Here is a 25,550-nt window from a genome sequence, read left to right as displayed (position 1 = left end):
TGTGGCACATGTCCAGTTTGTAATGATTCATTAATAAGGTCCAGCAAGATGTGGCCAATTACATGAAAGCAATCTTGAATAACTCTAGCATTAACATTATCTACTCCAGCCGATTTTCCTAATGAAAAACAAATAACTCTAAGTTCATCTAATGTGATTGGGTGAAAAACTTCAAATCTACAACTACTATTAACTGGCTGTTTTATTTCGTCAGGTTCATCGACCAATTCAATAGATTGATTAATCAATGAAACGCTATCTACGAAATAATCATTAAACTTAGCTGCAATTACTTGTTCTGACTGTTCTAATGTGCCATTAAAAGTTATGGACCGCGGTTTGCAATTACTAGGTTTTAATAAAGATTTCAAAATTTTCCATAACTCTTTGCTGTTGTTTTGATGCTGATCAATCTTCCTTTGAACATATTCACAACGAGTTTTCTTTATCGATTGTGAATACTTATTACGCGCGATTGTGTACCTAGTCCAATGATTGTCATTATTAGATCTACAAAACTTTTTGTACCATTTGTCCCTTTTCCGTTTAAGACGCAAAAGATCCAAATTGTACCAGCTGTTCGAGTTTTTCAAAGAAACAAACTTTTGCTCAACTAGTTGATTGGTACACGTTTTCAAAGCGTTATTAAGAACAGCTGTAGATTCATCTAAGTTACCGGCCGCGAATGGAAAATCCAGGCTTCTCTCAACAAGATTCGAAACAGCTTGCTTCGAATATTTCCTCCAGCACTTCAATTTTGCAAAATTATCGTTATCGTTAACATGGTCTAAGACATTAATCACTAAAGTCTCATGATCGATTATTTTCAAATCAGTATCCGTAACTGAACAAATGGAATCAAAATTGGAATAAACGTGGTCAATTAAAGTTCTACTGTGCCTGGAAATACGCGTATACTCATTTACCGTTTGCTTTAAATTAAAAAACTCAGCTAAACGCTTCAAATGATTCGAATTATGGTTATCACGCCAATTAATATTAAAATCACCAGCCAATATATTTAATTTACTAGAATCAAGGAATGTCTCAAACCAGTTCTCTAAAACTTCAACAAAACGCTGGTCACTAGAACTGGGAGAATGATACAAAACACCATAATTACCCATCTTCATGCCACGTACAACTGTAATGCCCAAGAACCAGTTGCCATCAATAACTTCGTTGGTACGAAGGTTGAATTGAACTGATTCTTTGACATCTATAGCAACACCGCCAGTGTGTCTAGAATGTGATAAACAAGCAGCAACAATATATCCCGGAATACTATACTGATCAAAAGCTTCAGTTTCTACAATATGAGTTTCAGATAAGAAAACTAAAAGAGGACGTTTTTCCTCAACAATCTGACGTAATGCAACGTAGTTTGTTGACAACCCCGCAATATTCAAGTATAAAAAATCGAATTGATTCACATTCCTGGAATTTGGCTGCTATTTATTGAAACGCAAGCTGCTTTTTTTCTGATCAATAAGTCTTTTATAGAGCAAACATTCTGAGCTAAATGCGGCATGGTTGACGTCCAAGTTCATTTTTCGTTCTTTATTCGTTTTCAAACAATTAATACATTTCAATACAGTTGACGTACACTCTGACGTTTTGTGTTGTTGGCTGCACCTAGAGCATCTATCACAATTTTTGCAATCCATGCTCTTGTGCCCAAATTCTCCACATTTGAAGCATCTCAACACATTAATCGCGGGAACTATCGAGCACCGATCAAACCCTACATTTACTTTTTTCGCACATAACAAACATTTATAAGTTTCGACATCGACTTCAATTACAACACTAAACTTGTTATAAGTGAAGCGTGGATTTTCAAACATGTTCACTACTTTAACATCATTTATAGCCGAAGTGGGAACAACAGCACTATATTGTTCACCCAGATTGCTTTCAATACCAGTTTTTACATCATTAAGATTAGCTCCTGTTGCACACTCAACAATAATAGAGCCATCTTTACCATTCCTAAAATTACTGATTTTGTGTGTTTTTGGATCCAACTGAGTTTTCAAAAACTTACGAGTATCTTCGCAAGCTTGTTTGGACTCTTTTGGTTTGATCACAATGACCGGACGAGTCTTACGATTACTCTGTTTGTTACTGTTACTGTTAATGTTACTGTTACTGTTAATGTTACTATTACTGTTACTAATATTTTTACTTTTACTTGCATGACTAGATCTTTTTACAACATCCGCAAAACTCGCATTTTCTTGAAAAACATCATCAGTCGAATCGTTGTCACTATTTTGAAATTTACGTTTTTTGCGTCTGGGATTTCGGTCCGATTCAGAATGAACCGTCCTAGATGCACCATTCGTTGCAGCTAAATTTTTTTCCGTACTAATTTCAAAACATGAACTAGTCATCGTATTCCATTTCTCACTAATTAATTTTTCAAAGCAACTTAAAGAATCGTTCATATTTTGTTGCATTTTTTCCATGCCAATTCTCAACGCGTTGTCTATCTGAGCAGCAACGTTGTTTCGTATACCAGTGATAGAGTCAGCAACAGAAGACAATTGCTTCATTGCTTCCCCCAGCATTTTGGTATCCGAAACCGATACATTCTGCTCGTCACAACTCTGATCTGACAGACAATTACTACACTTGAATAGAACATTTGCATTATCTGTGATAAGCTTTGCCTGAGTCCGCGTGAGTGTAGTGCACTTGCAATGAAATACACGAGCACACTTACCCACACAGATAACCGGCAAATCACTTACCAAAATCCCCAAATTACATATTGCACACTCAGCCATATATATCACCTATACACATAAACTTTACATGCAACACTACAGAGACACAAGTAAAAACGAACGAAAGCAAAAATTTACAATGCCGTAGCTTACTAAAAGGGTACCAATTAGCTTGCCGGGCGAAGGAAAATACAAAAAATGAACGAGAACCAGCGGCAACAGCAACCGTTCTCCTACTTATCCAATAAATTATCACTACGGGGCACGCGTAGGATCAATTCTACCGCGGCACAAGCACAATTTCACACTTAATTAATTGAATATTTATCACAGCACTGCGAAATAAACTATAACGTTCGCCATTACCAATACTTGCACTTATTTCTGAGATAACTAAACTCAAATTTGGGTCGTTCTCATTCGCCGTGATAGATATCGGCGCCGGTGGTTAGCGTAATTACCTTTCACCCCAGCAGGCCTGGGTCCAATGTCAGTCGGCACCATCGGCATGTTCTAAGGCATAACATCTCTGGGAGCTGTCTCCCTGGCGTCGGTAGCATTGGAGCTCAGTACGGAAAACAAATCTCGCGTCACTTTTCAATAAGTCCTATCTACATTGATCGATTCTCTTCATCGACACTCTCTTTCGTAAATAACTTGGCTTCACAAATCTGGATCAACAATAGAAAAGAGCCCATCAGCATTTGTAAACAAACCGTTCCAAAGCCCTTTACTCACAAAGCGAAGGCCACCCACACAAACCAACACCATCATCGGATAGGGGAAACTTCTACCTACAAGATGTTGGTGTTGGTTTGTGTGAGCGGCCTTCGATTTGTGAGGCTTTGGAACGGTTTGTTTACAAATGCTGATGGGCCCTATTCTATTGTTGATCCAGAAATGTTTCCTGCCGTCTTCGGCGAATTAGATGCTAGATTGTTGCTTCTTCCATCGAAAATATCCGGCCGTGGCGATTCAAAGTTGATCAAGGTTGATCAAAACAATTTGTATCCCTGCTTCCAGTTTGATCACATGAGCATTTTGTGTGGTCGGTGGTTCTGAATATGGACAAACAGGCAGATGAATTCTATTCCTACTCTTTACTGTAATAAGCTTGGTGGTCCTGAAAAGAGCCGTTTTGTTTCCAATGTTGGTGATGATTTAACCTCTGAAACCAAACAGAGTGCGTCTCTGTCACTTCAAAAACGTAGATGACATCCATGGCCGCTTACGCTTGGCGTGTTTAGTGTAGGTGACAGCATCACAGATCTCATTTTTCAGGAACACCTTCAGCACACCTCGTAAATCAAACCGGAGATACGTCAGACACCGCCACGGCGAGCCAGACGACGGATGGTGGTTATCTCGAAGAATTTGCGTTTGGTTCTGAACGTGGCGATGAGTGTGTAAAATATTACGCAATTCCATCCTCCCTATTCACACGCGCCCGAGGATCGGAGGCGAATGCCACTTCGACTTGTTTCGTCTACTTACTACTCTCTGACGACTGTGCTGGGGAAGCAGCATATGCATGTAGGTAATTGGTGGATTTGTTAGTTAATTTGACGCTTTTGGACAATGCCTGAAATTTACCAGTTTTTCAATAGTTTTTTGTTGAAAATCAACGTTCAGAAGCATTGTTATCGATGCGTAGCCATATTTCTGATCGATTGGTGATAGAATTATTGAAATTGGACCAGGGGCAGCTGAGTTAGTAACGTTCAAAATCTTTCTTAATTTGTTACATGTTCCATTTTCGGTTTTCACAAAGTGTACCCCCATATAGAAATCAAAGACGTAGTCCTACGTCAAAAGTAACAAGGACTAAGATGTGTTCCTTGGATTACTGAAAAATCTTGTTCCCCTAGTTTGAAGTAGTCAGGACTAGGAATCGGTGGTAGATCTTATATCCCGTAACGTACCACGAAAAGGTGATTTACCCACGTTACGGGGCTAATGAAAGACTTAGTCCCACGTCAAAATACTTTATCAAGGTGAAATTCAGTCTCTTCTGGGCTAGCTTGTCACCAAAAACCGGTGAACAGTTTCCATAATAAAAACTAAAATAATAACGTAATCACGTTTTCCTGGGAGGTGACTTGAGATTTTCTCTCACTTTCTGACGTGCCCGCAACTGCCTTTCTTCTATCAATATTTTTTTCCAACCATGCGCAAGCTGCTTGGCTTCCTCTTTGGTTCCTTCTTGGTATAGTCCACTATCCCGAATTTGTAGATATAAAACGCGTCATTCCAATGCTTGCAAATAGGCGGCAGCTGCTTCTGATTAAGACTTACTTCCTCTCCAGTGTTCTTCTCAGCCTCCGGGAACCACCTCTTCAAGCATTTGAATATTTTCTAAAGCTTCTGTTTCGGCAAAGTTCACCCCTTCGAAAAAAAATATTAAGTTTTGATTTTCTAAAAATATTGGAAAAAGATATTAAAAATCTAAAACAATCACATATTTGGAAATTTTTCAATAAAAATGCAAGTGCAAAACATTTTTTTTTTATTCATCATGTCATAAATTTCGACTTAAAAAGCAACAAAACATCGACTTTTTGGTTTTGCTGAGGGTCCAATTTTTTTCATGATGAGAAACAAAATTTTTTTTTGCGGTGCCGGTGGTGCAGATTACCTCTCAACCCAAAAGGCCTGGGTTCAATTCCAGTCGGTGTCGCCACAGTGGGACGAATTCAAAAAAGTGGGACATGGCTATTTGTGACGAAACTATTGAGTATAGCTTTTTGTTATCTTCTAAAATGTTTCTTTATTTTTTAAGCACTTTATTTAAGTAGTGACAATTTTTGGTTAAGGATGGTATACACTCAGATAAAAAAAATAACTTTTTTATGTCTTGTTAAATTTGATGAACACCTATTAAAACATTAAAAATGAAGTCTTTTTTAGAAACTTTGTCCAAGGTGTAAACTATCTATCTATCAATTGGACGAAGTTATAGGGTGAAAATGGACTAGGGGGTACTCCCGCCTTAAAAAAAGTTTTTTCACCATAACTTTTTGTTTTGAATTTTCTCGTTTTTTAAATATTCTACAAAGTTGTAAGTGCATAGAAAATGCACATTTTTGCAGAGGACAGTAAATCGCTATCTCTTTGTTGAAAGGATTTAGTCCAGTTTTTACAATTTTTTTACACTATCTTCAAGGGGGTGTACCTTGCAGGTTAGCAGGTATTAGCAGCTAATGACAACGTCATTGCATTCAGCAACTTATACCCTACTGTTTCATATACAATTCATAGGGGGATCCAAGGGGATGTTCAATAAATTTTCGAAAAATGTACCTTAATGTTTTGTTACGTTTTGCTGTTTTCACGAAGTTTTTCCAAGTATGTACATACATGAAGACAAAAAACGTGTTGTTTACCGTTAATTATGACAAAAGAAATCATTATGGTGAACATTTGCATAAGTTGGTATAAATTGCTGAATGAAATGACGTTGTCTTCTTCTTCTTCCTCGCATTTCAAGCTTATTGCGTATGGCATATTAGCTTATTGCGTGCTCTCAACTTAGTGTTCTAGATGCACTTCCACAGTTATTAAATGAGAGCTTTCAATGCCTGTACCATTTTTTCATTAGTATAATTGTGTGGCAAGTACAATCATACTCTATGCCCAGGGAAGTCGAGACATTTTCCAACCCGAAAAATTCCTAGACCGTACCGGGAATTGAACCCAGCCACCTCCAGCATGGTCTTGCTTTGTAGCTGTGCCTTTACCGACTGAGCTAAGGGAGGTCCCAATGACGTTGTCATTAGCTGCTAATACCTGCTAACCTGCAAGGTACACCCCCTTTAAGATAGTGTAAAACAAATGTAAAAACTGGCGTAAATCCTTTCAACAAAGAGATAGCGATTTACTGTCTTGTGCAAAAATGTGCATTTTTTTTAACACTTATAACTTTTTAGAATATTTAAAAAACGAGAAAATTCAAAGAAAAAAGTTAAGGTGAAAAAACGTTTTTAAGGGGGTACTACCGTTTGTAGTTCATTTTCACCCTATAACTTCGTCCACTTGAGAGATAGAAAGTTTACACCTTGGACAAAGTTTCTTAAAAAGACTTCATCTTCAATGTTTTCATAGGTATTTATCAAATTTAACAAGACATAAAAAAGTTATTTGTTTTATCTGAGTGTATACCCTCCTTAACCAAACATTTTCACTGCTTAAATAAAGTACTTTAAAAAACTAAAGAAACATTTTAGAAGACAACAAAAAGCTATACTTAACAGTTTCGTCGCAAATAGCCATGTACCACTTTTTTTGAATTCGTCCCACTGTGAACCGGGGAAATTATAACCTACCTGATTTTGAAATCAATGTCATACTGGGAAGTGCGGGTAGGTCCGGTTTGAAGAATCGATATGGTGATGGCATATTTCCTATTCTATGCTATTTAGAAAACATCTTGGATCTCTAGATTCATGAATTAGCCACCCGGCAACGGAATCGATACGGTGATGGCATATTTTCAATTTACTCATGATTGTATGCAATTTAGAAGAAAATGGCGGATCTCTAGTTCTACTTTCAGGAATTGACCATTTTCCCGGTGAATCCCCCTCTCATGGGTTTTACCGTCCCGTCTGGCCAACCACAGGTCCAATCAGATCCTTATCTGTTTCGTTCGAAAGTAAATAGTGGCTCATTCTTAAAATTGGGTAACCAGATTACCGAGAATCACTCTTTTCAACATGATTTGGCATACATTTTGCACGGGACTTTTCCGTTTTTTTTTTCGTTTAGGCTAGCCAACCACAGATCCAATCGGGTTTCTATCTGTTGTAAATGAAAGTAGATAGCTATACTTTTCGAATGGGGGCTGAATCATAACGATTGATCATTGAATTGTTGATAACCAGCCGTGTTAATCATGAATCGACACGCATTTTGCAGCCTTGGTACTTTGAGGAAGTTTCAATGGCTTGGGATTATGTCAGTTAATTATGGTAAGATCGTCACCTTATTTAGACTGATGGTTATAAGGGTAAGCCACAAATATTCATTATTTATGACTCTTTCGATTTGAATTGAAGCCTCCATCAGCTGTGCAAAATTTTAAGAAATTTTGTTGCGATCTGAAACGGAAAGAAAATATTCATTAGTATGTCACAAATTCACACTTTTTTCAACATTGGATATGTTTGAGATTTAGATTGGGCAACTCATGTAGAACAACTTTTTTGAACACTGCAAATCAATTCGATTACTGTGCAAAAAGGTAACTAACCAATTTAGTTGAATACATATCAATCAAGTTCTATGCACATACCTTCAGGAGGTTAGCAGGCCAGACACGAAGGAGCACTGATGAAATATGAATTCTAAATAGTAACTAGGTTAAAGTGCTATGTTTCTAATGAATGCCTTCCTAATAATTCAAATTTTAGAATAAAAAAGGTTGTTTGTACAAAAACTACAAGGGACAGCCCTATGGGGTTTTACACAATGGGAACATAGGACTACGGGGTCTTATATAATAAATGTTATTTGTTAACTGCAGCAGAAGCTTGAGTTTTGTGTAGGAATAGGAATTTGACCAGGGTTTTCTCTTTTTATGCTCTTAAGTATGACGCGCTCGGCATAGATGGCCCACAGCGACTCACAAAGAGCTACTAATTTCGGTCAATAGCGCTGCGGCTTCTTCCTCCTTCTATGGTTGCTCATGTGGGCTGCAGCTCACTACTTGCAGTCAGCCTTTCGTTGTGTACAGGAGAACAACACCACTGACCACGTGGTGATTAAATAAACACCGTTTGGTGAGATCGGATGGAATTCAACTTTGAAATTTGTGTTAGGGAATCCGCTTATCGCAATCGGTGATAATTTTAATTTTCATAGCAACAGTTGTACATTCGTGCAATTTTAAATAGTGAAATTTTGAAAAACGATTAAGTCTTTATTTTAACAGATGCGTAGAAATATTTATGATCCATTGGTTATAACATAATTGAAATTGGTCCAAGAGCAGCTGAGTTATTAACGTTCAAAATCTTTCATCATTTTGTTACATGTTCCATTTTTGGTTTTCGCAAAGTATACCCCCATATAGAAATCACAGACGTAGTCCTACGTCAAAAGGGCAGTCTTTCCCCGCCCTGTTATAAGTACGTAAGTTTTTGTCCCTTTTTGATTTTAACAGCAATTAACAAAAGAACCTATTAAAACCTTGCTGCCACACAATTCCTATTCAAAACTGTCTAGACATGGACTCTGCATGGAAAATATAACCAAATTAGCTCTTTATTATTTTAAAATAGTCTTAATGCTGAAGAGCCCAGTTAATTATCGTGACCAAAAAGTTACTCATTATGGTCTATATTATTAGGCAAAGGGGTCTAATTAGATTTCTGATCTGGAAAATTGTTAAAAGGCAAAGGATAATAATACTTTCAGCTGAATAAAAAAAGTTCTGTTCATGCCTCCATGTCAATCCACCATTGCAAAGCTTCTTATTCCACTTCTAATTTTCACTTACCATGTGTCCTGCTTCTAAATAAAGGTAAAATTCCTCCCCGCGACAGCAAAAACTACCTTCAATTCCTCAAAATAACCCCACCATTTCGTCTACACATATCAAGAAGTGAAAGTGGCCCCAAGTTTGATTGAAATGCTCGCACACTTGTTCCGGTTCTCAACGAGAAGGTGTTCGAGCTTGCAGCAAATAATGGCACTTCAATTTCGTTTGTTTGCAGACAAGAACTTTAACCCTCTGACCCCTCCCCCCTCCACTCGCCTACCCATCCACATCCTTTTTGAGAAACTCGCTGATGATGGATCAATCACGGACAGCTGCAGCGGGCGGAGGAAATTCCTACTTCGTAAATAGGAGAGTAGGTAGGTACTTACCCACATAGGAAAGAGCGAAAAACTTTGCTCCTCGGTATTAACCTGGGCATCCTGGTTGGCACGAAACTCGTTTCGTACAGTAATTTCCAGGACGCCATGGAACTATTTTCCAAACTGTTCGATCTGCACCAAACCGAAACCTGGGTAAGTACTGAGTAGTACTGCGTTCAGTTGCTAGCGGATCGTGTTAATGAGCGTACGTTTGGTAGGACTCCGAGTATTGCTAAATCCCGTGAATTGATAATCATTTTGTAACTGCATCAGTAAAATTGTGGCCTCCTGGTGAAGTATATAGTTGTGAGTGTGTGTGTGTGTGTGTACTGGGTTATCTGTGCTATTGTTATTTTGCTGTTGCCAATCGAACCACTCAGTAAGTCAATAAATGTCTGTCGAACATGAAACTGAACACTGAATGTAGCTACCAGAAGCGGGTCATGCAGTTTGGGAATTTATCATCTATCGTTGCAATTTTTTCGGTTTGTTGTAGATAGGTCTGCTCTTGAAGTGGTTTCCACGATGTGGTTGTGATTTAATGCAATAGAGTTTAAAGTTGGAATTGAATCAAACACTGTGATCACACAAAATTAATAGATCCACCCTATGCTTACTTCGGTTCTCTGATGAGACGAGTTGGGAACAAAAATGGAGAGCATTGGGTCATGCGATAATTTCTTCAATTCTTCTTTTGGTGGCGTAGCTCTTCAGAGGCTTGTGTGCGCGTTGAGAAATTACAAAATAGTCCATCCTTGCCAACGAGAGTATTACGAGCGATTTTCGGATGTGTCTATTCTGAAGGTGGTGAAAACGGATCGGAGTGATCGTAGGAATTCTTTGGTGAAGAAAGTGGCCACGACCAGAACCGGACGGAAGCATGGATCTGTTTCGAGACAAAGCGAATATGAAGGATTTGATTCTGAAAGTGATTGATGATGTAAATATTTGTTTACTTTATGGTTACTGTTGAAACTTGCAACTTTTGGGTGTCGGTTTGGCTGGGTAACCTGTGGATTTATTGAATGATTTAGAATGCAACGAAAAATATTATAAATAAAATTCTTGTGCAAAACTTTGGTAAAGTCTGTGCTTGTTCATCTAATTGATATATAGCATTTTACTGATATAAAGTAACCTGTTGTGACGAGTGTGTTTGACGAGGCCTCCTGCATCGATTGAGGCGACTTTAGTTCTCATTGGTTTTCGAGTTTGCAAAACCTTTGTCTCTCTTCCCATCTCCAATATTCAAATTGATTCTTCTTAGTTGTACCCGCTATTTGTTTCCCACTACGATTAATTATATGAAGGAGAGAATTGAAAAATAGAGATACAGTTGAATTTTATAACCTAAACAAGTCTCACGTACTATACTTAATCCTACCCAAAATCAGGCGCTTTTTTCGGACCTCACAAAATCACCATTATTAAGGTGATACGCTAAGGAAGCCTTAGCGTGAAACTTCAAAGGCACAAATGTCAGCTTCCACAAAACATACAAATTTGAAATTGCTACTCTCTGTTTGTAGTAGCACAGCAAACAAGGAGTAGCAATTTGTATGTTTTGTGGAAGCTGACATTTGTGTCTTTAAAGTTTCACGCTAAGGCTTCCTTAGAGTATCACCTTAAATATTATCAGTATCATATATTCAAGAGCTTGGTTGCTCTCAGTGTTTGAATTTTCGCTCAGGGAGGTTTAATTAATGAGACTTAAGAATGGTTTCCCAAATTCTGTATAATCTATAAAGCATCTAAAATCTGCAACATCAAGAGGGTCAGTCTCCAGTTTCAACACATGTTGTCGATTTGATTCTCGATATGTCCGGTAAGGGAATTCCACGTGACTTTGCGTACTGATCTCATGGATATGATAAAAATTGTGAATTAAGTGAGCAATACAAGCGATAATTTTTCATTTAACTCTACATACACATATTGAGCATTTCTAGCTCAAAACGACAAATATAATCCGATCCTTTCAGATTTGGATGAAGTTTTGGATTTCAAAATTGTAAATTTCCCGGACTAATTTTTTATAAAAACATATGTAAAAACAGCATTTTTTTTTAAATCATAATTTTTTCTTCCTTGTTTTTCGTTGATCTTGTTTTCCGTGCTGAGCACCAATGCTACCGACGCCAGGGAAGCAGCTTCCACACCTGGACCCTACCTATCGACCCATCAACTCATGAACCGGGGACCAACGGCTTTACTTCCCTTCCGAAGGAAGGCATGATCAGAGATGTTATGACTCAGAACATCGCGGCGGCGCCGACTGGGATTGAAGCCAGGCCTGCTGGGGTGAATCATAACTTGAAAACGGTATATTTGATCAAAATTACGTTTTAAAAGAAAATCTAGGTAATAGTATGGTCTTTCTGAAAACTACACACAATGAGAGAGAAAACACTGTCGTCAAGGCTGCAAAATGTTTGGCTAGCATGTTGACATGGCTGGTTATCAGCAATTCGATTATCAATCATAATGATTCAGTCACCATCCGATAGGTATGACGATTTACTTTCATATGTATGTTGGCTTTATACAAAACGCAACCCCAAAACCGTATTGTTGAATGGAATTCGGATTAATATGGATGGGTGAATACGTAACTTTGAATTCAACAATTTATTCGAAAGTCGCGTATCGCAACAGGAGCTGCACTTCTGTATGAATACTGACTACGTGTTATCATCTCTGCTATCACTTTGGGAAAAAGAGTCACTGAACCGGAGAAAATAGAGAGCTCACACAGAATGCAATTGGCTGGTCCTAGGGTTGTTCATTTTCTCAGTCTAACAATCGGCCCAACTGACCACCATCCGGCCCGGATGGTGACGGCCCGTCTTCACCAGGAATCTCATCGTCGGTGATACAATCTTCTTCGTCTGCAGGCACGAATCTCTTCATGAATTCCGCGCAAGGTGATGTACGATTTGGGCCCTCGTGTACGCCGACTTTCTCCACATCTTAGCGTTCGTTTCTTTTCTTGTTGATCACTCGGTATGGTCCAAAAAACTTGGGAGCGATCTTCAGATGAGTGCCAAACTGGGTTCGGCTGATAGCAACGAGGTCACCAACTTCGTATTCAATGGCGTCCTTCCGGTTACGGTCGAATTGCTTCTTCGTACGCTGCTGAGCCCGTTTGATGTTATTTCTGGCGTCTATCCGACACTGATCTCTGGATTCCTCGAATAATCTAATCCACTCTTGCTCGACCGTCTCGGCAAGTTTCACATCTTCGGGTGAACGCATTTTCGTCCCAAACAACAGTTCGAATGGAGTTCGGCCAACGCTTCGTTGCAAACTATTGTTTAAGAACCGTTGCAAGTCACCTACACGACGGTACCAATGGCTGGGTTGTTGATCGACAACTTTGCCAATGCTGGGACAACAACTCCATGGATCCTCTCCACCTGTCCATTACCTCGTGGGATACCTGTGGTAATCAGCAGATGCTCAATACCTTCTTCAGTGCAGTAGTTTTCAAAACTTGTTGAGGTGAAGGCAGTGCCTCGATCGGAGATTATGCGTTTAGGACTACCAAATATGCATTTTTGTACGTCCAGCTTTTTCAAAACTTCGTCAGTTGCTGTTGGTTTTACTGGATATAGCCAGACAAACTTACTGAATGCATCCATTACCGAAAGAATGTAACGGTACTGTTTTCCTGAGGCTGTTAGGGGTCCGTGATGGTCGATGTGATACGTCGAAAGTGGAACTTCGTCTTTGGGAATAGGGTGCAAAAATCCTTCCTTCTTCCCCCTAAATATTTTGCACTGGAGGCTTAATTAATCGGGGGTTTGTTAATTGAATCGATGCGTAAAAAAATGTCATTTTGGATTTACTGCGTAATAAAAACCTCGTTATCTCGTAAAAAAAGTTTTTTGAAAATATAGTATCGACCGGTAATCGATGCATGACGTCATTTTGAAATCCAAAGAAGTGGCTTCAGGTTACAGATAAACGGAGAAATACTGTCAAATACCCTACAATATGGTCATTCTTGGAATCGTGGTGACGTTTAGGGATCTAAAATTCATATCTGACGCAATTTTGAAATCAAAGATGGTGACTTCCGATTACAGAAGAACTGAAAAGTAGTGTCAAATACCCCACAATATGGATATTTTAGGAATCGGAGAGACGTGTAGGGACTGGAAACAGATGTTTGACGCCATTTTGACAACGAATATGGCAGCTTCCGGTTACATAATGAAAATACTGTCAAATACTCCACAGTACATTGAAACCTACATTTACCAAACAAACCGGAGATTCGTTAGTCAAATATGAACGTAAAAAAACTTTTCATTTGAGATTCACTTCGTAAAAGAGAATTTTTTTAAACTAACACTCGACAGGATGTAGAAATGGTAAAATAAATAGGTGTTCTAGTTTATACAAGCTCTCCCTGGACGTACATTTGACATTCGTTTAATCAAAAATGGATTTCACACGAGAGGCAAGTCATTCCTTGATGATCTTGCTGGCCACCGCCACCAAAATCCGCTTCTTGTTCTCATAAATTCGCCACTATTTGGTAGCTGATGCCAGTACACATAATCAGTCGCACTTCCGTTGCCAGGAAATAGTCATTAATTTAAAGGGTGATACGGTCAAAATTTGATCAAGGGAAAACGCGTGTAAATCGGTGAAATCGTTTATTTAAAAAAATCAAATTAAATTTCTTTTTCAAGTTCAATTAGTATAAAATTCAGGAAAAATATTCAGTTAGGCTTCCGCTTTTCCAAATCCGAATTGCCGGGCCTTACGCTTGACCCCTGCCATCAGATTTTGTACAGCCACCATGTCCACCTTCTTCGCCGCAGAAAGCCAGTTTGCCTTGAACTGCTGCTCGCCCTTAGCAGTTTTTTGGTCTTCTTTAGGTTCCGCTTGACAATAGCCCAGTATTTCTCAATTGGGCGGAGCTCTGGCGTGTTGGGAGGGTTCTTGTCCTTGGGAACCACCTGCACGTTGTTGGCGGCGTACCACTCCATGGCCTTTTTACCGTAATGGCAAGATGCCAAATCCGGCCAAAACAGTACGGAACAACCGTGTTTCTTCAGGAAAGGCAGCAGACGTTTATTCAAACACTCTTTCACGTAAATTTCTTGGTTGACAGTCCCGGAAGCTATGAAAATGCTGCTTTTTAAGCCACAGGTATAGATGGCTTGCCAAACCAGATATTTCTTTGCGACCTTTGACAGTTTCATGTGCTTGAAAACATCTGCTACCTTTCCCCTTCCTTTTGCCGTATAAAACTCCTGTCCCGGAAGCTGCTTGTAGTCGGCTTTGACGTAGGTTTCGTCGTCCATTACCACGCAGTCAAACTTCGTCAGCATCGTCGTGTACAGCCTCCGGGATCGCGCTTTGGCCGTCGTATTTTGTTTATCATCGCGATTTGGAGTCACTACCTTCTTGTAAGTCGATAGTCCGGCTCGTTTTTTGGCTCGATGCTCGGTTGTAGACGATACACCCAGCTTATTTGCGGCATCTCGGTTTCGCTTGAAACTACCGGCAACTCTCTTTGTCGTCTCAGCGGCTTCCGGTTTTCGATTTCCCCCCGATCCAGACTTCCTGGCTGTCGACAAACGTTCTCCAAACACTTTAATTACATTTGTAACGGTTGATTTGGCAACTTTTAGCGATTTTGCCAACTTTGCGTGCGAGTAGCTCGGATTTTCGCGATGCGCGACCAAATTTTGATACGCTGCTCTTCTTGCTTGGACGGCATTTTGACAACTGAAGAGTGAATTCCAAAATCAAAATAGGAGCAACATTCTACACACACACACCTTCAAAATGAGAAATACGTCAAGTTGATATTGACCAAATTTTGACCGTATCACCCTTTACACAAATTCTTCATCGTCTGCGAACCAATGTGCTGTCCTCCGATGGAACGGGAATCGACTGACTACGCCGCCCCTGTAAACGGAGTCCCAGTTTGATGGTTCCGTGGTCGTATTACGCTCGATTCGCCATGAGCCTGCAACTTGGAGAGATTTGCTGCTGGGGGAACGTCAAGTGCCGTTTTTATCATGAAAAGCCGAAGTCGAAATCGATCAAAACTATCGAAAACGAAAATCTAGGGAAAAATGATGACAAACAGAAAGCTGCAGTAAACATTAACAACAACGGTGAAACTTCATTGAGTGTATGCGTTAAAGTTACACTGTTATTTTTTTACTGTGAAGCTTTCCGCTTCACAGTTAATATCATTAATATTTATACTAAAAATTATAATAACTACCAATTTGAGCAATTTTTATACCAAATATTACTTCTAATCAAGTTGTGCTTTCCCTAGTCTAGGAATAATATTTTTAATTTTTCGATATTTTATTATAAAAGCTCATAAAATTTTCCACAATCATTCTTGGACTGCATTATTTTGCATAATTTTTAAATTATATTTTTTTGTAGAAAATGTATAAACAAAGGTTCGCCCTTTGTTGAGAGTCTCCCAAATCAAATAAAAAGTGAGCCAAGGGGATTCAAATCATGACATGCATATTTTTTATTCACTTTCCCCATGCACCTTTCCGAGCATTCCTGAACTAGCTCCTAACTCTATCTCTCTCTCTCTCTCTATCTCTCTCTCTACACCAATCCTGTCGTTCTTTTTGTGGGGTATTTGACAGTATTTCCAAGTTTTTTTTCTAACCGGATGCCGTCATATTGGATTTAAAAATGGCATCAGACATCGATTTTTAGCAACTAATTTCGCAACGGTTCCAGAAATACCCATATTGTGGAGTATTTGACAGAATTTTCCAGTTTTTCTGTAACCGGAAGTCACCATCTTGAATTTCAAAATAGTATCATACACGGATTTACGGTTCCTACACGTCATCCTGATTCCAAAAATAACCATACGAATTCAGTGGAAACTTATGATTTATGCGTGTATTTTGAAGCTTTATGTTTGAAAAGGGCCATCCAAATGGAAAAAAAGTGAACTAACCTAGTGAAGTATCTATCACGTGTTAGTTGCTAGTGATGGTTTAAAATAATAAACAAGTAGTTTGGAGATAGTTGTGAACAGTCATCAATGTTCCATCTAACACACGAAAAAAGACCTAGACGTTTCATACATGTTTAAGACATTCGTCATTTGATTTTTTTTTACGAAAAGTAAAATTTCATGTGTTTTTTCGATTTCTGATAACTCAAATTTTGACGATTTTGCGCAACCTCTAAATCATTTTCGACTGAGCCCAATTTGTGCACTGGGTCTTTTTTCGAGGCAATGCACATTGTGCACATGGACGGTTTTGGAAATGCAAGAGGCAAACATACTTTTGAATATAAAAACCAATAAATGATCCATAAAATATTGGAAAACGTTCAATAAAAAACATTCAAATGATCAATCGGAGAAAATCCTTAAAAAAATGTGAATGATCCATAAAAAATATCAATTTGATCCATATTTTATGTAAAATTTAGCAACACAATAGTAAAAATGGACCGCTAAATTTCTAAAGAATGAGCATTGCCCTTTAAGCTTAAACTAAAGAAAGTGATCCATAGAAAACCAAGTTTGCGCACCTAAAAATATAGCCATGTTCAGATTAATGAAAGCAACTTCCTTAAAGCAGTCTCGTTTTGGACAACTTGAAGCTGAAATAGGTTTTATTAAACAAATATAAAGTCTAAACCAATCTTAATGCTTATAACAAAACCTATTTCAGCTTCAAGCTGTCCAAAACGAGACTGCTCTGAGGAAGTTGCTTTCATTAATCCGAACATTCTTGAAGAACAACATCGGATATAACCTCCAAATGTCAGCGGAATCAACACCACCGTTGAGTGAAGAACATAACAGCGATAGAAACTGTACGCTTTGTGAAGGCCATGACCACGTAGATGATATGGTCCAGTGTGATGGCTGCGATTTCTGGACCCATTATAGTTGTGCTGGTAAGACAACAGCTGTAAAGGAGGTTCCGAAGACATGTTCGAAGTGCACAAATATGCTGAAGGTGCCAAAAGGAACCAAGAAGACTGTCCCAAAGAAACCACCTAGCAGACAGAATAGTGCAAGGAGTGATGCCGGATCCGAATATGGAAAAGGAAGTACCAATGAGGTCAGTCTGGAGGAATCTCTAGACCAGTTGCATCAGGAGAAAAGCGCAAAGGAGAAAGCGCAAAGGAGAAAGCGCTGGAGGAAGAGAAATTCCTCCATGAGAAGCGAGAGGAGGCTGAGCGGGAGATTTTTCAAACCGAGACTTATCCTCCGTCACTCTTTTAACAAAGATTTGGCTAGATTTAGAATTTAAGGATTCAATTTTTTTTTATTATTATTTTAGTTAAGCACGCAAACGATGTAGAATGAACTACTTACTAGTTACTTAGGGTAAATCAAGTATATAGTGTTTAGGAACAAATTGTAGGTTACCAGATTTTTGGATCAAATTGTAGTATCTAGATTAAGCAAATAGCCGGCGTCGGTGGTGTAGTGGTAAGCGTGACTGTTTTCTTACCCCAATGGGTCTTGTAAAGCCGTTGGTCCCGGCCTATGTGTGTTTTTGGATGGGTGCAATATCCTACGCAGGTGTGGAAGCTGCCTTCCTGCACATTCGATTGCCGTCAATGGATGGCAATCGATGTCCGTCGGTGATTGGCACTAGATTGCGGAACAGAGACCGACGTTAAATAATGGAAAGAAGATAGATTAAGCAAATATAGGGTTATTAAATTCAATATTTCCACGAAACCTACTTCAGTAGCTAGTTCACTACAAATCACTACAATTTAATTAAACAATAGGTATAGTAATAAATTTTGGCTTTTAACTTAACTTAGCTGTAAAACAAGTTCTAGATGGTTTGGAATTGTACCTTCTTTTCCTCTTTTTTTCTCGTTCTAAGACCTATCTAAGGTTTGGTTCAACGGAACTGTGAGTTCACAGTTCCGTTGAACCAAACCTGACATCTGTCATTTCTGATAGCTACCGTTAAAGTAGCTCTCAGAATCTCCCACAAGGTTGTCGCTGGGCTTGGCGGTACAGAGTATATTATTCACGTTTTGGACACTATATTATAAATTTTGATCCATAAAACATGAAAAATTCCTCCATTACTGCTTTACTACTTAGATTAACTGTCCTGTCGTGTTTTTTAGGTAGAGGGGCGGAGCGATGGTCAAACGTCTAGAATTAGCTTCCAACAGAAGCTTCTATAATAATCTTCTTTAGAAAATAAGAAAAATAAATGTTTATTTTATGGATCATACCTAGGGTAGGTGTTCCAGTTGTTAGTAGATGTTCTTATTATGGTGTGTTCCAATTAAAGTCTATGGGATATACATATGTTTTGCATGTTTTGGACCCTTTTTTAAATTTGATCAGTTAACCTTGGAAAATTGCTACATTACTGCGTAGTTACTCAGGCTTACTGTTCTGCCCGTGTTTTTTTTTTGTCTGAAGAGCGGAACGATGGGCGAGCGTCTAGAATAAGCTTCTTAAAGAAGTTACTAAATAAAGAATGTTATTATAGAATCTTCTTTTTGAAGCTAATTCTAGACGCTTGCCCGTCGCTTCGCACCTCTACCTAAAATACACGGGCAGGACAGTAAATCTAAGTGGATATGCAGTGGCGAAACTTTCAAGGTTTATGGATCAAAATTTAAAAAATAGTGTCCTAAACATGAATAATATACGTCTAATTTATGGATCATGCCTATATTTTTTTAAGTGTGCAAATTTGATTTTTTATGGAGCACTTTCTTAAGTTTAAGGTTTATTGTTGAATGTTTTATGGATCAATTGCAATATGTTTATGGGTAATTCGTGTCATTCCAATGCACATTGTTAAGAAATTTAGTGGTACATTTTTACAATTTCACATAAAATATTGATAATATTGATATTTTTTATGGATCATCCACACATTTTTATTATAGATTATTTGGATGTTTTAAATGGAACGTTTTTCAATATTTTATGGATCGTTTTATCAATTCTAAAGGTGCATACTTAGGGCTGCCAATTCAAGATGAACATTTTCAATTCAATTTTGAACATACCTGCTTTGAGGATATATTAGAATGTATAGAATACTTTTCATGGTCTACTTCGATTCGGTAAATTTGTAGTCCATTTTATGATGTCAATTACTTATAAAAGCACTAACGAGTTGTTGAATGATCAGAATTGAGTGCATCGCAATACTGTTGGGCTAATTCTATTTGAAGTTTAAGAGTGGATAGTCAATCCATATTGTCAAACATGCAGGGCTGTCATCTGATCGCTCAATGTGCGCAATGTACTGATTTTCACGAAGTTTGCTTGTCTTTCACCCTGCAGCACACACCCAGAAATAACGAAAGCTCAATGTGTAGCCATCGCTCCGACAGCTCCGACGCAAAGAGCACCACTCAGTGTAGGGTTTCAAATGGAAAACCCAGCAAAAAGACAAAATTTTTCATTGTTATGCTCTTCTTCATCTCCTATGCATGCAGTCGTGATAAGCAAAGTCTGCAAATAATTCAAAGAAGACATTAGCGCTTGTTGTATTATATTTGCTCCCAGCGCCGCACGGAGTGTACTGCTCATTGTGTGGATCGCTTTCTCACAGATTAGTTGGAAAAGAGCGTGCGAAGTAAATGGGAGAATCACACACTCTTTGTCGAGTGTTGTGAGATGCATGCACAAAGTTGCTTTGCTAACGCTCTAAGATGTTTTCCAGCCCTGCAAACATGATTATTAATTTATTACTATGAGATAAAAATGGTACATCCAATATACTGCCTTTAATCGCATACGTACATTATGTGATAAAAATACGGACTTTGATCATGATAAATGTGAAAACAACATCAAGTCAGTTTTTTTATATCTTTATTAAGGAGACGTTCAGTCCTGGGCTGGTTCGTCTCCAGCATCCAATTTTCCAGCATCAAGATGTAACACAACATGTGAGCTTCAACGCAAATGATTTTAACTTGAAAAAATATTAATAAATTTACTATGATTTTTCAAATATTTACATAGGAATCGCACTTTGAAACTTTGGCTGATATTTTCTCAATGCCTACTTTTTTCCATGTGGAACTGATATGGGACTATGGGCAGTATTAAATTATAATAGGTACCTCCTCAAGAAACTAGAAAGTCCCTCTAATTACGCTTTTCGCATGATAAGGCTGATATACAGCTAATGTATGAAATAGAAGACCCTGTACTAGTCTTAGCATGTAAACATATGAATAAGTAAACTTTTTGGTTATCCACACATTTAGAAATAGCTAATTTTACTTGTGACGGAATCCATCTTTCAGGTAAAAGATGAGACGTAAACAAACATGGCATGTTCGAAAAGTACGTTTAATTGAGCTGAATTTCACGTCTGTTATGACTCCATTTGAAATAAATATTGACATTCGTATATGTCAGACTCAAAGCACCTAAATTTACATGAATTTTTCCAAGAGTATAGGTCGATTGTTTGCTTCAGAAAAACAATGCTTTTTTTAAGCTGCTTATGTTAGTTTACCATGGTTTGACAAGCTATAAATTTCAAACATATGACAAATCGTAGGACGAATCAAGAAATAAAATACGTAAATTTTAAAGAAATTATATTAAAAAAAAATATCTATACGAAACTGGTGAGACGAAATGTGGATTGAAATGAAATGGTATTTTCGTTAGCGCGCGGTCATCAACACGATCGGTCATTTCCCGGAAAGGTTATTCCCAAGGAAAATGTGAAACCACCATCAAACCCCCCTAAATTTCCCTTCCAGAAAGCGATTCTAAATGCCGTGGAAGTGGAACAAGAGCTGCAGGTAGCGAAGGATGATGCCTTCTTCAAAATCTTCCATCGGCTGGTATACGAAGATGAGCAATATGTAGGCGAATTGCTGCCAGAGAGCCTGATAGGCCCCGCGGTAAGTATCTGTCCCATTCGCTAAAAGTTGCAAGTTTCGTACCATCTTCGAGTGCACCGTGCTCCATAAACAACAAACAAACCCCCACAGGATTCGGTTTCGGTAGTTACATCAAGCTGGGTAGATTGCCCCAAATGATAAAAGTTTACCACCAATTAGACTAGGGATACTGCTGCCGATTAATCTAATTATGCATTCTTTCTTTCTCCCAATTAGTCACGGCAACAAACGGCTGTTCATTTGGTAGCTAGTAGACAAACCGGCACTGCAACCGCAATTTTACGGGCGCTTTTGGCTGCGGCTGGTAAGGATATCCGAACAAAGACTGACGGTGTAAGTATGCATTTCGTGGGATGGGGGCTTTGCCAGTGATCAAATCGATTTTCATGACGCTTTTTCTTCTATTCAAATGCGACCGGGCCTCAGTAAAAGTATCTGTCCTGCCCCCCCCCCCCCCCTCGTAAAAGAGCGGGAAATTAGTTTTGTTTTGCTCGCTCTCCGTTTGAAGTGGTTGTTTATTCGAGGCTCGTTACAAAGGTTACCATGAGCAACGGGGTTTTCCTTTTTTTTTTTTGGAAGGTGCGAGAAATTTCGAACTTCCGATGGGGAGAACCACCGAGTGGGGGTGGGGTGATGAACAATTGACAGGTGTTACTACACGTGGCCTATATTGGAAGTGAGTTGAGTGGAATTCGCAGTGGAAATAGGCACCGTAGCTTGGTTGCCTTGGTGGACTGTTTACGAATGTGGACGGTGGAATGCGGAAATGGAAATTTATTGTTGTTTTTCGGCTTTATGCCAAAAAGGTTGTAATTGCGGTTCGTCTTCTGTTTAGGTTCGGGTTGGGGGTCGTAAATATATCCATACTTTGTTAAAAGGGGGTTTCAACGTTTCACCGTTGATATCTGATAATTGGGTAAACGGTTCCGGCGTTCCTCGTCTAACGACTCACTCAAGTCTCCGTTGCAGTAATATGTAATGTCCAGTTGACTGTGCGTACAGCGCCTGCCGAAATGTATCCACCCAATGGGCGAGTATATTCCACTGTCAATACTCACAGTTGCCACCCAGTTTTCCTTCCTCCGCCAGCCAATAATGCGATGGGGGTTGAATGTGACGAAAACTTCGGAAATTTATTGCACCAATACACGCAACCAGCTCCGTCCATCTGTTTGCTCGTCGATTCGGAAATTGCTCGGGGCATCATTCGGTAGCGATGGATCGATATCCGTTGTCGGTTAGGTATGATTCGTGCATGTAGACGATGTACTACACTTCTTACGTTTCCATCTAGGGTAGAACGAGGCACTGATGGATGAAGGGTAATTTATTATTGTGTCATTTAGATTCCCATTGAAATTAGGCAAACATGTGCGATACCACCTTAACTATGGACGGTACCGTTTCCACTAGATTCCAATAAATACAAACACAAAGGACATCGCATCGGCTTTGGTAGAGGAGCTGTTTCGATGACGTAGATTTGTATTCGCACAGCGGAAGTTGTTCCAGAACGTTTATATTTTAAGGCGTTTTTATTGTACATTCTGACTTCACAACTTTTTGCACGAAATGGTTAGCGATTTCTGCGGCCTCATACATCACTCCCTCGCAATTTTTGTTTTGTGTCTTTATGAACTTATCAGTGAGGATCTTGTTCATACCACTACATAAACTATAACAGCGTTTTTACGGAGCTGGATTGATATGTTAAGAGGTTTACCGTTGACCCGCTTCAGTCGCAATTTTATTTTTGGTTTATTTTTAAAGAACATTCTACACTTTTTGATAGAATTCAGCAATAGAGCATTTCCATTTCAAATGCACAAAAAATGACAATATTGTCTCGACCCTTTCCGATTTAAATGAAACATTGACGATATGAGTATTTTTCTCAAGAACTTTTTAAACGGCGTCTCTAAAAATGTATTTTATATTTTTTTTCAAAAATCATACAAAACGAAAACGACATAGGGTAAAAAGGTGTCTTCGGCACCCATGAACTGTTTTCTGCAATCAAAATTTAAACGTTTATTTCACTGTATTTTGCCTTAAAAACACTTCACTGAATGTATTCAAACGAATCCTTGGTCCTTTAGTTTCCATTTTAACGACTGGGCAATCCTGTTATGCCATACTTTTCATTAAAGCGGGTAGCCGAGTAGCCGGGTAGTAGCCGATAATAGAACAGCTGGTTAACAGGCAGTTCAAATGGAAAGTTTGCCGAAGAAAAAAGAGCTGCCGACAAAAGTCACACTCACCTCACTAGTTTGGAGCGTTGTAAAAACGCTTTCAAACAGTTTTGAAAAATCCTATCGATTGGAATGGATAGAAAAGCAAGCAGCAGATAAATGGTAAGCTCCAAAGCAAGACCATGCTGGAGGTGGCTGGGTTCAATTCCCGGTCCGGTCTAGGAATTTTTTCGGGTTGGAAAATTTCTCGACTTCCCTGGGCATAGAAGTATGATTGGAGTTGCCACACAATTATACCAATGCAAAAATGGTACAGGCATCGAAAGCTCTCAATTAATAACTGTGGAAGTGCATCTAGAATACTAAGTTGAGAGCACGCAATAAGCTAATATCCGATATGCAATAAGCTTGAAAATGCGACGAAGAAGAAGAAGAAGATAAATGTTAACAAACATACACGTCATATGTGTGTGTGACACTGATAAATTGCTAATAGAAGTGTGGACGCTGCTTAGATTGACGAGAATACATATTCCAAGCAACACACAAGTTCTTTAATAGTTTATAAACGCTTTTTTGACTGGTTTTGGTTGTATAGAAGTTTACTCAACATAATTCCATGAAGTTGTGTTGCTTGGGTTATTCTTCTATCTGATTTAACAATCACTACATTCATGTCAATAAATAAAAAAACACTGATTTTATCGAAGCTCTCTTCGATTTTTATAATATTGTATGTGAAGAAAGATGAAGGTATGTTCTTAAAGTTAAAGAAAAGTGTAAAGGGTCATCCACATTAGATCCGGATCTGATGAGTTGCGGCTTAGTGACAGCTAAATTCATTGCCTAATTTTCAAATTTACGTCAACGCATCGTGAACGGATGTAATGTAGGTAGCCTTTTAGCCGGTAATTTGTTTACATCTTTGATTTTTTTAAAAATATTTTAAGTGAATTTTAAAACAGAATTAAATTGCTCATTTTTTGGAAAAACAATACCAAAAATAAATGTTATACATCAGTTTTAACAAACAAACATAAAACAATGTGTTTCCTAAGTCCAGCCGTTGTCAAGTATTGCGAATTTTAGAAATAGGAAACTATGCATTTTAAACATTTTGAACCTTCTTTGAATGTTAGCCACACGTCACCTGCCACGTAGTCTGCGAAGGGTCCACATGTCATCTTATAGAGACACCGTGACAATGTTGATATTGTACTTATCATCATGCTTGGCATACACAGTTTTGGTCACGAACTGCTCATTGAAGTTTGGCAGTCAGAACTCCGATGACCCTACCCTTGTAGACGATGGATGTGTCATCTGCGAATAGAGACAACGATCCACCATCAGGGAGAGCCGACATATCGGAGGTGAACAGGTTTAATAGAATGGGGCCAAGGATGCTTCCTTGTGGAACCCCGGCACCGAGGTTGAAGGCATCCGATGTGATGCTATTCAGAGAGACTCGTAACGTCCTGTCCGATAGATAGTTGTTTATTTTCCTCACTAGGAAGATTGGAAGACCGTACTGCTGCAAGTTGAACACCAGGCCATCATGCCAGACATTGTCGAACGCTTTTGCAACGTCCAACAACGCCATGGCAGATGTTTTCGAAACAGACTTGTTCCGTCTGAGAATGTTTGTTACTCGAGTCAGCTGGTGGACGATCGAACGACCTTTCCGAAAACCAAACTGTTCCTCGATCGGGGCTGGATGGCGGCCACATATCCTTTGCCCAGAACGGAAGATGTTCCTGCAACCACTTCAGAGTGCGGTTCGAGATGTGGCACGGAGTCCCATATTGTTGAAATACAACATTTGGCTTCGGACCGTACTGTTCTTTGATGCACGAGAGAACATACT

The 25,550-nt window shown here is 38.8% G+C and overlaps 1 protein-coding gene across 4 annotated transcripts in view; it reads left to right on the top strand.

Moving 5' to 3' along the window:
* nompC (no mechanoreceptor potential C) overlaps positions 1 to 25,550 on the top strand; it is a 227,632-nt gene that overhangs the window by 101,278 nt on the left and 100,804 nt on the right. For all 4 annotated transcript variants that reach the window (XM_065229544.1, XM_065229543.1, XM_065229545.1 and 1 more), the window contains exon 4: positions 21,708 to 21,824. In XM_065229544.1, coding sequence (XP_065085616.1) covers positions 21,708 to 21,824 — 117 coding nt within the window. The remainder of the gene's footprint in view (positions 1 to 21,707; positions 21,825 to 25,550) is intronic.

Source organism: Ochlerotatus camptorhynchus, unplaced genomic scaffold (genome assembly GCF_037179485.1).
Source record: "Ochlerotatus camptorhynchus isolate MF236.1 unplaced genomic scaffold, CSIRO-AGI_Acam_v1.1 ptg000316l, whole genome shotgun sequence".
Lineage (NCBI taxonomy): Eukaryota > Metazoa > Arthropoda > Insecta > Diptera > Culicidae > Ochlerotatus > Ochlerotatus camptorhynchus.
The sequence above is the reverse complement of the archived record's forward strand: the minus strand, read 5'-3'. Positions and strand labels throughout refer to the sequence as shown.